Genomic DNA, 16,697 nt, shown 5'->3' on the forward strand with positions numbered 1-16,697 from the left:
ATAGCCTAAAAACATACAAACCGTAACATCCTAACACACAACATACAAACTGTAACATTCTAGAACACAACATACAAACTGTAACATCTTGACACACAACATACAAACTGTAACATTCTAACACACAACATATTATTGTAACATTCTAACACACAACATACACACTGTAACACCCTAACACACAACATACAAACTGTAGCATCCTAACACACAACATACAAACTGTAACATTCTAACACACAACATACACACTGTAACACCCTAACACACAACATACACACTGTAACACCCTAGCACACAACATACAAACTGTAACATTCTAACACACAACATACAAACTGTAACATCCTAACACACAACATACAAACTGTAACATTCTAGAACACAACATACAAACTGTAGCATCCTAACACACAACATACAAACTGTAACATCCTAACACACATCATACAAACTGTAACATCTTGACACACAACATACAAACTGTAACATCCTAACACACAACATACAAACTGTAACATCCTAACACACATCATACAAACTGTAACATCCTAACACACAACATACAAACTGTAACATCCTAACACACAACATACAAACTGTAACATCCTAACACACAACTTACAAACTGTAACATTCTAACACACAACATACAAACTGTAACATCCTAACACACAACATACAAACTGTAACATCCTAACACACAACATACAAACTGTAACATCCTAACACACAACATACAAACTGTAACATCCTAACACACAACATACAAACTGTAGCATCCTAACACACAACATACAAACTATAACATCCTAACACACAACATACAAACTGTAACATCCGAACACACAACATACAAACTGTAACATCCTAACACACAACATACTAATTGTAACATCCTAACACACAACATACAAACTGTAACATCCTAACACACAACATACAAACTGTAACATCCTAACACACAACATACAAACTGTAACATCCTAACACACAACATACTAATTGTAACATCCTAACACACAACATACAAACTGTAACATCCTAACACACAACATACAAACTGTAACATCCTAACACACAACATACAAACTGTAACATCCTAACACACAACATACAAACTGTAGCATCCTAACACACAACATACAAACTGTAACATTCTAACACACAACATACAAACTGTAACATCCTAACACACAACATACAAACTGTAACATCCTAACACACAACATACAAACTGTAACATTCTAACACACAACATACAAACTGTAACATCCTAACACACAACATACAAACTGTAGCATCCTAACACACAACATACAAACTGTAACATCCTAACACACAACATACAAATTGTAACATCCTAACACACAACATACAAACTGTAACATCCTAACACACAACATACAAACTGTAACATCCTAACACACAACATACACACTGTAACATCCTAACACACAACATACAAACTGTAACATCCTAACACACAACATACACACTGTAACATCCTAACACACAACATACAAACTGTAACATCCTAACACACAACATACAAACTGTAACATCCTAACACACAACATACACACTGTAACATCCTAACACACAACATACACACTGTACCATCCTAACACACAACATACAAACTGTAGCATCCTAACACACAACATACAAACTATAACATCCTAACACACATGCATTTTAGGAGGTTTAATAAAGGACAGATGTACACAGTGAATGGTAGGTCCTTCGAGAGTGTTGAGGAACAAAGGGACCTTGGTGCACAAGTTCATGGATCCCTGAAGGTGGCAGCAGAGGTAGAGAGGGTGGTGAAGAAGGCACACGCAATGCTTGCCTTCATCAGCCAGGGCACAGAATGTAGGAGCAGGGAGGTCTTGGTACAACTTTATAAAACATTGGTTGGGGCACAGATGGGATGTTGTGTGCCGTTCTGTCACCCCACTATTGGGAGGAGGTGATTGTACTGGAGACGGGGCAGAGGAGATTCACCAGGATGGTGCCTGGGCTGGAGCGTTTCAGCTACCAAGAGAGGCTGGTTAGGCTGGGGTTGTTTTCGCTGGAGCAGAGATGGCTGAGGGGGCGATCTGTTGAGGAATGGAAATTTATGAGAGACACAGATAGGGTAGATGGTAAGAATCTTTCCCCCATGGCAGAGATGTCTAAGACCAGAGGGCAGAGGTTTAAGGTGAAGGGTAAGTGGTTTAGAGGGTATCTGAGGAAATATGCTTTCACCCAGGGAATGGTGGGAATCGGGAACGTGCTGTCTGAGAGGGTGGTGGGAATATGGAACGTGCTGCCGGAGAGGGTGGTGGGAATATGGAACGTGCTGCTGGAGAGGGTGGTGGGAATCGGGAACGTGCTGCCGGAGAGGGTGGTGGGAATATGGAACGTGCTGCCGGAGAGGGTGGTGGGAATATGGAACGTGCTGCCGGAGAGGGTGGTGGGAATATGGAACGTGCTGTCTGAGAGGGTGGTGGGAATCGGGAACGTGCTGCCGGAGAGGGTGGTGGGAATCAGGAATGTGCTGCCGGAGAGGGTGGTGGGAATATGGAACGTGCTGTCTGAGAGGGTGGTGGGAATCAGGAATGTGCTGCCGGAGAGGGTGGTGGGAATCGGGAACGTGCTGTCTGAGAGGGTGGTGGGAATCGGGAACGTGCTGCCGGAGAGGGTGGTGGGAATCGGGAACGTGCTGCCGGAGAGGGTGGTGGGAATCAGGAATGTGCTGCCGGAGAGGGTGGTGGGAATCGGGAACGTGCTGCCGGAGAGGGTGGTGGGAATCGGGAACGTGCTGCCGGAGAGGGTGGTGGGAATATGGAACGTGCTGCCGGAGAGGGTGGTGGGAATATGGAACGTGCTGCCGGAGAGGGTGGTGGGAATATGGAACGTGCTGTCTGAGAGGGTGGTGGGAATCGGGAACGTGCTGCCGGAGAGGGTGGTGGGAATCGGGAACGTGCTGTCTGAGAGGGTGGTGGGAATATGGAACGTGCTGTCTGAGAGGGTGGTGGGAATATGGAACATGCTGTCTGAGAGGGTGGTGGGAATATGGAACGTGCTGCCGGAGAGGGTGGTGGGAATATGGAACGTGCTGCCGGAGAGGGTGGTGGAGGCAGGAACAGCATTTAAATATCTGGATGAGCACTTAAATTGTCAAAGCAGGGCAGGCTATGGAGCAAGTGCTGGTAAATGGGATTAGTATAGATTGGGGTTTGTTGGTTCCCCTACCATCAAAACATTATAGGCAAGCCCCCCCCCCCCCCAGGCTTGCCCAGTGGCATTGCCAACGTAGCACCCGGACACCTTGGCACTGCCAGCCTTGCACAATAGCACTGCCAGGTTGGCACTGTCACTGATCCCGGGTTGAATCACTAAGGTACCATGGGGAGTGCCAGGGTAGAACCCTGCCCTGTCCGTGACCATGATTGTGGAAATTAGTGCTAAACGGTGCGTTGGCGAGCTCTGGCAGGCACCACCGTTGACTCCGGGTGCCGGGGGAAAGCAGTTTCCGGGTATTTAAATATACAGATCTGGATCTCGCCGAGATTGTGCTGGGCGGAGCGAGTTGGGTAACTCGTGATCGGCACAGCACCCGCAGATTCCTGCCCGAGGTCAGTGGACTTTTCCAATGTCCGAGTCTTGTCCATGGCTATCTTGCGGAGGGTGGGGCGGAATAATCCAGCCCTTTGCCTTTGCCTAGCTTGTTTATATCTCAATCTCCCAAACTCTCCCTTTCTGTCTCACTGTCTCTCTCTCTCATGGATACTAATAAAAACCTGCATGAAATAAAACACACATTTTTATCCAATTGGTTTCTGACCTTTGAAGAGAGGTGCAATATTCCAGGCACCAACACCTCCCTGTTTCATGAACTGCCCAAGTGCAATCTCCAAGAAAAACACAGGGATTCCTCCCACCAGAACAATCAGCAAGTAAGGGATGAGGAAAACTCCTGTGAAGATATAAGGAACGGATAAAACAGTGAATTATTCTTCAAGTTATAGATTTGCAGGTTGCACAGATCTGAGATCATTTCATTTCACGTGACTGACCTGGTATCATTTAATGAAATCGGGTTACCTACTGACCTCATTGCAAAGATGCCCGAGGTAGCAATCATCACAGTATCATTGAACCTTCCAATCAGTTTCAGAGAGAGGAAGGTGGGTCTGAGACTAGTGTTTTAAACTTAAATAAGGGTAATTGTAAGGACATGGAAGCAGATCTGGCGAAAGTGAACTGAAACAATCTGGATGAAGGAATATGTCAATCGAGGTGCAGTGCGAGACATTTCAGGGGAAATTGGAGAATATGCAGAATAGATACACTCCAACAAGAAAGAAAAAATTAAAAGCGAGAAGCCGCCTCTCGATGAGGCATTTTACTAAAGCCCTCTGGAATTCTAAGCACATTCACTGGTCGCCCTTTATCCACAGCACACGTTACTTCTCAAAGAACTCCAATAAATTACCGAAATATGATTACCCTTTCACAAAAGTGTTTGACTCTGCCCGATTATTAAGGTGCACTGCTGTAACACCTTTAATAATAGCTTCTAGCATTTTGTCAGAGGACCACTTTGTTAACTCTTTTCTTTATAAAATATGAAACTCTTATTATCTCCCATTATATTTCTAGCTAGCTTTCTGATATTACTCTAATTCCACCCTCCTGATTAATATTTTAATTATTCTTCGCTGTTTTTATATTCTGTTCAGTTTCATGGTCTACCACCCATCTTTACGCAATGAAATGCGTCGCCTTTAAGTGTGACATAGAACATAGAACATACAATGCAGAAGGAGGCCATTCAGCCCATCGAGTCTGCACCGATCATTTTAAGCCCTCACTTTCACCCTATCCCCGTAATCCAGTAACCCCTCCTAATCTTTTTGGACACGACGGGCAATTTTAGCATGTCCAATCCACCTAACCTGCACGTCTTTGGACTGTGGGAGGAAACCGGAGCACCCGGAGGAAACCCACGCCGATACGTGGAGAACGTGCAGACTCCACACAGACAGTGACCCAAGCCGGGAATTGAACCTGGGACCCTGACGTTGTGAAGCCACAGTGATAACCACTGTGCTACCGTGCTGCCCTTTAACCTTTTTAGTTAGCCATGGACGGTGGGTTCCCCCCCTTTGAATTTTTATTTCTCGTTGGAACATATCTATTCAGGAATTTCCCTTAATTTTGAATTCCTTCATGGAGCTGATAGGAAAACTTGACTGAATGGCCTCTCTCCTCACTCTCTGCGAATTAAGGTGTTGGAGGGTCAATTAGAGTTGTTATTTTTTTGTTGCCTCCCAATCCTGGGCCACTGGTCCTGGGAAACCTGCTCGCACTGGCTGAGGGGAGGCGGGGTCATAGACTTTGGGAGCGTGGTTATGCTCGAGCTAGTTTGTTGGAGGGAAAGAAAGTTAAAATTTCCAAAAGCCTGTCAGAAACGATAGCGAGAGGAATTCTGCTGCTGCCCCAGTCCTTCTCCCTTGCTGTAATTTAACTGTTTAATTTTAGGACTTGAATCTGTGCCAGTAACTACCCAACAGCAGGACAAAGGGACGAAGGTGGTCGCTGCTGTGGAGGCTTCTACTGAATTGAATAAAACCCAATTGAATGAAGCCCCAGGTTACTGAGAGGTTTCCACAGCAACCACATCAATATGTGAGAGATTCCAGACGCTGTTTGTGTTTAATCGGGCAGAGTGCGGAGGAACCTTCATTAACAAAATCACAGCGACAATGAAGCTGAGCTTAGCAGTCGCTGTATTCCATTGGGTTAAACCTCCTCACGCATGGTCAACAGATCATCGCATCTTCACATTCAAATAGACGCATTTCTTTAATTCTGGGAATGATTGAATCAGAAAATGGGAAGATACTAGATTTTGTGATATAATGGTTTAATTTCTGGTGAAAACTGCCAAAGCTTTTTTTTGCATTCATACTCGAAGCATAACCCAATTAAACTGGCCAATTAGCTGCCTGGAGTCAATGACAGATTTTTTTTAGAAATAGCTGCTCTTGTTCTGCTGATAAAGGAGCAGGGGGTGAGGGCTTTTGCCACTTGGCTTCGAACAAGAGGCACTTGAAAAAATTAAATGCTTTTTTTTACAGGATCTGGTTTTCGCTGGTTAGTATTTATCGCCCATCACTAACTGCCCCTTGAGAAGGTGGTGGTGAGCTGCCCTCTTGAACCTCTGCCGTCTATGTGTTATAGCTACACCTACTGTGCTGTTAGGGAGGGAGTTCCATGATTTTGGCCCAGCGACAGTAAAGGAATGGCCGATATATTTCCAAATTTGCAGATGACACCACAATCAGCCCATTGGGTGGGAGGGTGAGCTGTGAGGTGGATGCAGAGATGCTTCAGTGGGATTTGGACAGGCTGAGTGATTGGGCACATGCTTGGCAGATACAGTATAATGTGGATAAATGTATAATGTGGATAAATGTGAGGTTATTCACTTCGGTAGCAAAAATAGGAAGGCAGATTATTATTTGAATGGGTGTAAATTGAGAGAGGTGGATACTCAGTGAGACCTTGGTGTCCTCGTGCATCAGTCGCTGAAAGTAAGCGTGCAGGTACAGCAGGCAGTAAAGAAGGCAAATGGTATGTTGGCCTTCATAGCGAGAGGATTGGAGTATAAGAATAGAGATGTTTTACTGCAATTGTATCGGGTATTGGTCAGGCCACACCTGGAGTATTGTGAGCAGTTTTGGTGTCCTTACCTGAGGAAGGATGTTCTTGCTATGGAGGGAGGGCAGCGAAGGTTTACCAGGCTCATTCCTGGGATGGCGGGACTGTCATATGAGGAGAGACTAAGTTGGTTAGGATTATATTCATCGGAGTTTAGAAGATTGAGAGGGGATCTCATAGAAACTTACAAAATTCTAACAGGATTAGACAGGGTAGGTTCAGAAAGAATGTTCCCAATGGTGAGGGAGGCCAGAACTAGGGGTCATAATTTGAAGATAAGGGGTAAACCTTTTAGGATTGAGGTGAGGAGAAATTTCTCCACCCAGAGAGGGTGAATCTGTGGAATTCACTCCCACAGAAAGTAGTTGAGGCAAAACATTGTGTAATTTCAAGAAAGAATTAGATACAGCTCTTGGGGCGAAAGGGATCGAGGGATATGGGGGGAAGGTGGGATTAGGGTATTGAACTGGATGATCGGCCATGATCATATTCAAAGGCAGAACAGGCTCGAGGGGCCGAATGGCCTGCTCCTGCTTCTATTTTCTATGTTTGTTTCTATGTGAGTGACTCGGGAAGGGAACCTCAAGGTTGTTCAATAAATTAGAGCTCTGTCTCTTCCTCCCTTCCAAATATTAATCCAAATGTCCTTTGAAAGATGTTCCTGGTTTCTACTTCCTGTTATTTGGTGAAGAGCTGAATAATCAGAGTTCCAGACACTGCATGTGGTAAATCAATCCATGTTCAAATAGTTCTGTGATAATAATTTTCTGCCAGTCTTTTATTGGTCTCTCCCTATTAGCGATCGTTTATATAATAATAATCTTTATTTTTGTCGCAAGTAGGCTGACATTAACACTGCAGTGAAGTTACTGTGTAAAGCCCCTAGTCGCCACACTCCGGCACCTGTTCGGGTACACAGAGGGAGAATTCAGAATGTCCAATTCACCTAACGAGCACGTCTTTCGGGACTTGTGGGAGGAAACCGGAGCACCCGGAGAGAACCCACAGACACGGGGAGAACGTGCAGACTCCGCACAGACAGTGACCCAAGCCGGGAATCGAACCTGGGACCCTCGAGCTGTGCTACCATGCTGCCCAGCTTTGACCTCTAGTTAAACAGAGGAAATAGCCTTTCCTTAATCACTGTTTGAGCCCTTTGACGTTTTAAAAGCTTTGTTTGAACCTTCCTGGAGCCTCTCTGCTCGTTCAGTTTTTGCGGAGTTGTCTGTTAATTGTGTTGACGTGCTGGGTATGAATTGGAACTCGCCTACGGTTTACACTGCGTCACGTCTCGATGCAGAATGGCCACTCAAACCAATCTGGGTTGTGCAAAAGCGACACATCGCTGAGCCCTGCCTGACCAGGATATGGATTTGATTTATTGACCTGTGGTAGGCCAGTGACAGTGTGCAGCTTGTTAACAATGGGACCCCCCATTGGTCACCTGTATTAATGCAGCATCTCTCCCTAGCAGCAGCTGATTTTATTGCCCTTCTATCATTGTGTGCCCCAATTAGTTTGCTGTGATGATTTTGTGCTAATGAGTGAGGACTTTGACCCCAAAGCCAATCAGTGAAGTTAGGAACTCTGCCCCTCGCAATGCTGTTACAGAGTAAAGCAGCTGTGCATGTACAGCGTTGACAGCAAGTACAGCCCGTCACCCAAATCACCAACAGCATCTCCGCAAGATCCTCCAAACCAGCGACAAGCAGGTGGGCCAACAGCAGCGTCCTCTGCCAAGCCAACATGCCTAGTATCGAGGCACGGAACACTCAGAACCAGCTCCACAGGGAGCGACACGTCACTTGTATCCCTGACACCAGAATCCTGAAGAAACTGCCCTGGTGGGAACTCGGTCATGGCCGGGGCTCCCAGGAGCGCAATACTTTCGGGATGTCCTCAAAGCAATCCTGAAAAGACCTAATATCCCGGCCTTCGTAGGAGACTGACTTGTGATCGACCGGAATGGAGACGGTTCATTGGAAAGGCACTCAATACACTGAGAGTCTTTGTCAGGAATGCGCAGAGGCAAAGTGGCGATGTCGGAGCACACACCTCCCAATACCTCATCTATCCAAACCTCCAAACAAAACCTATCAGAGTCTGGAGATTGTATCTTGGATTATCAGCCATCTCAGAAGCCTTGGACCGGAATGGAAGCAAATCATCCTCGATCCCAGGGGATTGCCAAATAAACCTGGGAAGATGCACTTTCAGAAACTTCATTAATCAACAAGAAAGGATTTATTTACAAGGATGAACAATAGTAGCAGCAGGTCTGCCGCTAGTTCCAGGAGGCCTCCTGCCTAAGAGGTCCCCCCCCCACTCTGAGCCCAATTGGTCATCCAGGTCAGGTGACCCTTACTCTGCTGTGTTTCCCTCAAAGTGACAATGATTACAAAGACGTATCGGAGCAGAGGGAAGTGGGTTTTATTGTAAGCCAAGCACAATATGCCATGTCATTCATTTAACAGCCTTTTCTTTCAGAGATGATTTTTTTTGTGCCATGGGATCTGTTAAATATTGTCTGGTTCAGGAGGCGACGCTTTGGAATGGCAGCCTCCAGCCGGTGGACTGGGAAGGTGAAAGATTCACTGGACACCATTCACCCCAAAAATGTTATCCTCCCCACATCCGACCTTGGTGTTTGTTCCTCCTTCATGTCCGGGTGCGGTGCCCACACATGCCACCTCCTATAGACCCTCTCTGACCCAACAAGCGGGCGGTTCAGAATGTCCTCTCTTTACCCCGCAGGACAAATGACCTTTAATAAGAGAGAAAGGGTGAAGGTGGGGGACGGGTCCCTCACCCCCCCCCCCCCCCCCCCCGTGAGGAAGGGGCTTGGGATATCGTGGGGGTTGTCCGAGGAAAGAGCAGTCACTGGCAGCAAGGTCGGCCAGCACTGCAGAAATGACGATCCACTGACCCTTCACCCAGATCACCTGTCTCTCAGTTCTTGACGCCCCAGGCAATGATTCTTCCCTCTGATTGGCTACACGTTCATTCTCTCGCAGGAACTCTGTCCTCTGAGACTGGGTCATCCAGAGTCACCCCCCCCCCCCTCCACCCAACGTATCGTTCGAGGAGAGTGTCAAGTATATTACCATTTAGACGTGACAGCTGTCATCCCCACCCTCCACCATCGCAGAGAAACACACCTCAGTGGGCGACATTAATGGACAGTCTCCGGGGCCACAAGCTGCAGAGCACCACGCAGGCAAGGTAGCACAGTGGTTAGCACTGCTGCTTCACAGCACCAGGGTCCCAGGTTTGATTCCCGGCTTGGGTCACTGTCTGTGTGGAGTCTGCACGTTCTCCCCGTGTCTGCGTGGGTTTCGTCCGGGTGCTCCGGTTTCCTCCCACAGTCCAAAGACGTGCTGTTAGGCGAATTGGACATTCTGAATTCTCCCTCTGTGTACCCGAACAGGCGCCGGAATGTGGCGACTAGGGGCTTTTCACAGTAACTTCATTTGAAGCCTATTTGTGACAATAAGCGATTTTCATTTCCTTTTTCATTTCATTCCAGGGCTCGAGCAGGGAACAGGGTGACATTTCCCAATCTTCCCCCACTGGGCATCCGGGAGCACACGGATTCTCCGTAAAACCGGGTATCTGACTGTATCTCCCTCGACCTGGCAAGACCCACCAAGATGCGTGGCTGTGTGAGATCCCTCCTCGCTCCACAGAGGCTGTCAGACCTGCTGACATTTCCTCCATTTTCTGTTTCTGTTCCAGATCCCAGCTTCCTGGAGATTTGCTCGTCCATTCGATCGCTCAGTTCCCCGGCTTTACTGAATCACAAATACTCTCGTCTGACAGTCAATCACAAACTCAACCAGATTCTCCGAAGGGTTAACAGCTCTATTGCCAATATTAGAGGGAACATTTTTATTCTGCTTAATCCCGTCCTTTCATCTGACCTTAATTTGCCAACTCAACAACTGATGGTCTCCGAGGAACGAACCGGAATTATAATGCAATAAAATCATAAAGCAGAGGCCAGAGAGATGTTGTGAATGGATGACAGGTGCTGACTGATCAGGGCCCCCTGCTGCACCCCCCCCCCCCCCCCCCCCCCCCCCCCCCCCCACTGTGCCAGTCCCATTCACCCTGTCCATTCCCCGCAAATGAAAATGGAGAGCAACGTGTTCCATGGACGCAACTTCCTGAAAACAAACCCTGTGCGATCGCTGTCAACATCCAATACCGAGCAGGAAAAAAATCACACTGTCAGAGGGTCAGTACTGAGGGAGTGCTGCACTGTCAGAGGGTCAGTACTGAGGGAGTGCTGCACTGTCAGAGGGTCAGTACTGAGGGAGTGCTGCACTGTCAGAGGGTCAGTACTGAGGGAGTGCCGCACTGTCAGAGGGTCAGTACTGAGGGAGTGCCGCACTGTCAGAGGGTCAGTACTGAGGGAGAGCCGCACTGTCAGAGAGTCACTACTGAGGGAGTGTTGCACAGTCAGAGGGTCAGTACTGAGGGAGTGCTGCACTGTCAGAGGGTCAGTACTGAGGGAGTGCTGCACTGTCAGAGGGTCAGTACTGAGGGAGTGCTGCACTGTCAGAGGGTCAGTACTGAGGGAGTGCCGCACTGTCAGAGGGTCAGTACTGAGGGAGTGCTGCACTGTCAGAGGGTCAGTACTGAGGGAGTGCCGCACTGTCAGAGGGTCAGTACTGAGGGAGTGCTGCACAGTCAGAGGGTCAGTACTGAGGGAGTGCTGCACTGTCAGAGGGTCAGTACTGAGGGAGTGCCGCACTGTCAGAGGGTCAGCACTGAGGGAGTGCTGCACTGTCAGAGGGTCAGTACTGAGGGAGTGCCGCACTGACAGAGGGTCAGTACTGAGGGAGTGCCGCACTGTCAGAGGGTCAGTACTGAGGGAGTGCCGCACTGTCAGAGGGTCAGTACTGAGGGAGTGCTGCACTGTCAGAGGGTCAGTACTGAGGGAGTGCCGCACTGTCAGAGGGTCAGTACTGAGGGAGTGCCGCACTGTCAGAGGGTCAGTACTGAGGGAGTGCCGCACTGTCAGAGTGTCAGTACTGAGGGAGTGCCGCACTGTCAGAGGGTCAGTACTGAGGGAGTGCTGCACTGTCAGAGGGTCAGTACTGAGGGAGCTCCGCACTGTCAGAGGGTCAGTACTGAGGGAGTGCCGCACTGTCAGAGGGTCAGTACTGAGGGAGTGCTGCACTGTCAGAGGGTCAGTACTGAGGGAGTGCTGCACTGTCAGAGGGTCAGTACTGAGGGAGTGCTGCACTGTCAGAGGGTCAGTACTGAGGGAGTGCTGCACTGTCAGAGGGTCAGTACTGAGGGAGTGCCGCACTGACAGAGGGTCAGTACTGAGGGAGTGCCGCACTGTCAGAGGGTCAGTACTGAGGGAGTGCCGCACTGTCAGAGGGTCAGTACTGAGGGAGTGCTGCACTGTCAGAGGGTCAGTACTGAGGGAGTGCCACACTGTCAGAGGGTCAGTACTGAGGGAGTGCTGCACTGTCAGAGGGTCAGTACTGAGGGAGCTCCGCACTGTCAGAGGGTCAGTACTGAGGGAGTGCTGCACTGTCAGAGGGTCAGTACTGAGGGAGTGCCGCACTGTCAGAGGGTCAGTACTGAGGAGTGCCGCACTGTCAGAGGGTCAGTACTGAGGGAGTGCCGCACTGTCAAGAGGGTCAGTACTGAGGGAGTGCTGCATTGTCAGTGGGTCAGTACTGAGGGAGTGCCGCACTGTCAGAGGGTCAGTACTGAGGGAGTGCTGCATTGTCAGTGGGTCAGTACTGAGGGAGTGCCGCACTGTCAGAGGGTCAGTACTGAGGGAGTGCTGCACTGTCAGAGGGTCAGTACTGAGGGAGTGCCGCACTGTCAGAGGGTCAGTACTGAGGGAGTGCCGCACTGTCAGAGGGTCAGTACTGAGGGAGTGCCGCACTGTCAGAGGGTCAGTACTGAGGGAGTGCTGCACTGTCAGAGGGTCAGTACTGAGGGAGTGCCACACTGTCAGAGGGTCAGTACTGAGGGAGTGCTGCACTGTCAGAGGGTCAGTACTGAGGGAGCTCCGCACTGTCAGAGGGTCAGTACTGAGGGAGTGCTGCACTGTCAGAGGGTCAGTACTGAGGGAGTGCCGCACTGTCAGAGGGTCAGTACTGAGGGAGTGCCGCACTGTCAGAGGGTCAGTACTGAGGGAGTGCCGCACTGTCAAGAGGGTCAGTACTGAGGGAGTGCTGCATTGTCAGTGGGTCAGTACTGAGGGAGTGCCGCACTGTCAGAGGGTCAGTACTGAGGGAGTGCCGCACTGTCAGAGGGTCAGTACTGAGGGAGTGCCGCACTGTCAGAGGGTCAGTACTGAGGGAGTGCCGCACTGTCAGAGGGTCAGTACTGAGGGAGTGCTGCACTGTCAGAGGGTCAGTACTGAGGGAGTGCCGCACTGTCAGAGGGTCAGTACTGAGGGAGTGCTGCACTGTCAGAGGGTCAGTACTGAGGGAGTGCCGCACTGTCAGAGGGTCAGTACTGAGGGAGTGCCGCACTATCAGAGGGTCAGTACTGAGGGAGTGCCGCACTGTCAGAGGGTCAGTACTGAGGGAGTGCCGCACTATCAGAGGGTCAGTACTGAGGGAGTGCTGCACTGTCAGAGGGTCAGTACTGAGGGAGTGCTGCACTGTCAGAGGGTCAGTACTGAGGGAGTGCCGCACTGTCAGAGGGTCAGTACTGAGGGAGTGCCGCACTGTCAGAGGGTCAGTACTGAGGGAGTGCCGCACTGTCAGAGGGTCAGTACTGAGGGAGTGCCGCACTGTCAAGAGGGTCAGTACTGAGGGAGTGCTGCATTGTCAGTGGGTCAGTACTGAGGGAGTGCCGCACTGTCAGAGGGTCAGTACTGAGGGAGTGCTGCACTGTCAGAGGGTCAGTACTGAGGGAGTGCCGCACTGTCAGAGGGTCAGTACTGAGGGAGTGCCGCACTGTCAGAGGGTCAGTACTGAGGGAGTGCTGCACTGTCAGAGGGTCAGTACTGAGGGAGTGCTGCACTGTCAGAGGGTCAGTACTGAGGGAGTGCTGCACTGTCAGAGGGTCAGTACTGAGGGAGTGCCGCACTGTCAGAGGGTCAGTACTGAGGGAGTGCTGCACTGTCAGAGGGTCAGTACTGAGGGAGTGCCGCACTGTCAGAGGGTCAGTACTGAGGGAGTGCCGCACTGTCAGAGGGTCAGTACTGAGGGAGTGCTGCACTGTCAGAGGGTCAGTACTGAGGGAGTACTGCACTGTCAGAGGGTCAGTACTGAGGGAGTGCTGCACTGTCAGAGGGTCAGTACTGAGGGAGTGCCGCACTGTCAGAGGGTCAGTACTGAGGGAGTGTCGCACTGTCAGAGGGTCAGTACTGAGGGAGTGCTGCACTGTCAGAGGGTCAGTACTGAGGGAGTGCCGCACTGACAGAGGGTCAGTACTGAGGGAGTGCCGCACTGTCAGAGGGTCAGTACTGAGGGAGTGCCGCACTGTCAGAGGGTCAGTACTGAGGGAGTGCCGCACTGTCAGAGGGTCAGTACTGAGGGAGTGCTGCACTGTCAGAGGGTCAGTACTGAGGGAGTGCCACACTGTCAGAGGGTCAGTACTGAGGGAGTGCTGCACTGTCAGAGGGTCAGTACTGAGGGAGCTCCGCACTGTCAGAGGGTCAGTACTGAGGGAGTGCTGCACTGTCAGAGGGTCAGTACTGAGGGAGTGCCGCACTGTCAGAGGGTCAGTACTGAGGGAGTGCCGCACTGTCAGAGGGTCAGTACTGAGGGAGTGCCGCACTGTCAAGAGGGTCAGTACTGAGGGAGTGCTGCATTGTCAGTGGGTCAGTACTGAGGGAGTGCCGCACTGTCAGAGGGTCAGTACTGAGGGAGTGCTGCATTGTCAGTGGGTCAGTACTGAGGGAGTGCCGCACTGTCAGAGGGTCAGTACTGAGGGAGTGCTGCACTGTCAGAGGGTCAGTACTGAGGGAGTGCCGCACTGTCAGAGGGTCAGTACTGAGGGAGTGCCGCACTGTCAGAGGGTCAGTACTGAGGGAGTGCCGCACTGTCAGAGGGTCAGTACTGAGGGAGTGCTGCACTGTCAGAGGGTCAGTACTGAGGGAGTGCCACACTGTCAGAGGGTCAGTACTGAGGGAGTGCTGCACTGTCAGAGGGTCAGTACTGAGGGAGCTCCGCACTGTCAGAGGGTCAGTACTGAGGGAGTGCTGCACTGTCAGAGGGTCAGTACTGAGGGAGTGCCGCACTGTCAGAGGGTCAGTACTGAGGGAGTGCCGCACTGTCAGAGGGTCAGTACTGAGGGAGTGCCGCACTGTCAAGAGGGTCAGTACTGAGGGAGTGCTGCATTGTCAGTGGGTCAGTACTGAGGGAGTGCCGCACTGTCAGAGGGTCAGTACTGAGGGAGTGCCGCACTGTCAGAGGGTCAGTACTGAGGGAGTGCCGCACTGTCAGAGGGTCAGTACTGAGGGAGTGCCGCACTGTCAGAGGGTCAGTACTGAGGGAGTGCTGCACTGTCAGAGGGTCAGTACTGAGGGAGTGCCGCACTGTCAGAGGGTCAGTACTGAGGGAGTGCTGCACTGTCAGAGGGTCAGTACTGAGGGAGTGCCGCACTGTCAGAGGGTCAGTACTGAGGGAGTGCCGCACTATCAGAGGGTCAGTACTGAGGGAGTGCCGCACTGTCAGAGGGTCAGTACTGAGGGAGTGCCGCACTATCAGAGGGTCAGTACTGAGGGAGTGCTGCACTGTCAGAGGGTCAGTACTGAGGGAGTGCTGCACTGTCAGAGGGTCAGTACTGAGGGAGTGCCGCACTGTCAGAGGGTCAGTACTGAGGGAGTGCCGCACTGTCAGAGGGTCAGTACTGAGGGAGTGCCGCACTGTCAGAGGGTCAGTACTGAGGGAGTGCCGCACTGTCAAGAGGGTCAGTACTGAGGGAGTGCTGCATTGTCAGTGGGTCAGTACTGAGGGAGTGCCGCACTGTCAGAGGGTCAGTACTGAGGGAGTGCTGCACTGTCAGAGGGTCAGTACTGAGGGAGTGCCGCACTGTCAGAGGGTCAGTACTGAGGGAGTGCCGCACTGTCAGAGGGTCAGTACTGAGGGAGTGCTGCACTGTCAGAGGGTCAGTACTGAGGGAGTGCTGCACTGTCAGAGGGTCAGTACTGAGGGAGTGCTGCACTGTCAGAGGGTCAGTACTGAGGGAGTGCTGCACTGTCAGAGGGTCAGTACTGAGGGAGTGGTGCACTGTCAGAGGGTCAGTACTGAGGGAATGCTGCACTGTCAGAGGGTCAGTACTGAGGGAGTGCCGCACTGTCAGAGGGTCAGTACTGAGGGAGTGCCGCACTGTCAGAGGGTCAGTACTGAGGGAGTGCTGCACTGTCAGAGCGTCAGTACTGAGGGAGTGCTGCACTGTCAGAGGGTCAGTACTGAGGGAGTGCTGCACTGTCAGAGCGTCAGTACTGAGGGAGTGCTGCACTGTCAGAGGGTCAGTACTGAGGGAGTGCCGCACTGTCAGAGGGTCAGTACTGAGGGAGTGCTGCAGTGTCAGAGGGTCAGTACTGAGGGAGTGCTGCACTGTCAGAGGGTCAGTACTGAGGGAGTGCCGCACTGTCAGAGGGTCAGTACTGAGGGAGTGCTGCACGGTCAGAGGGTCAGTACTGAGGGAGTGCCGCACTGTCAGAGGGTCAGTACTGAGGGAGTGCTGCACTGTCAGAGGGTCAGTACTGAGGGAGTGCCGCACTGTCAGAGGGTCAGTACTGAGGGAGTGCTGCACTGTCAGAGGGTCAGTACTGAGGGAGTGCTGCACTGTCAGAGGGTCAGTACTGAGGGAGTTGCACTGTCAGAGGGTCAGTACTGAGGGAATGCCGCACTGTCAGAGGGTGAGTACTGAGGGAGTGCCGCACTGTCAGAGGGTCAGTACTGAGGGAGTGCTGCACTGTCAGAGGGTCAGTACTGAGGGAGTGCTGCCGATACAGAATTTGTGGAAAAACAAGTGCCGATCCCGGACTGATT

General features: G+C 50.9%; 1 protein-coding gene across 1 annotated transcript in view; it reads right to left on the minus strand.

The window, feature by feature from the left end:
- Nucleotides 1–16,697, minus strand: part of LOC119973625 (sodium- and chloride-dependent creatine transporter 1-like) — a 161,057-nt gene that overhangs the window by 38,874 nt on the left and 105,486 nt on the right. The window contains exon 3 of the mRNA XM_038812006.1: nucleotides 3,833–3,964. Coding sequence (XP_038667934.1) covers nucleotides 3,833–3,964 — 132 coding nt within the window. The remainder of the gene's footprint in view (nucleotides 1–3,832; nucleotides 3,965–16,697) is intronic.

The sequence above is a fragment of the Scyliorhinus canicula genome, chromosome 11, assembly GCF_902713615.1.
Source record: "Scyliorhinus canicula chromosome 11, sScyCan1.1, whole genome shotgun sequence".
NCBI classification, from domain to species: domain Eukaryota; kingdom Metazoa; phylum Chordata; class Chondrichthyes; order Carcharhiniformes; family Scyliorhinidae; genus Scyliorhinus; species Scyliorhinus canicula.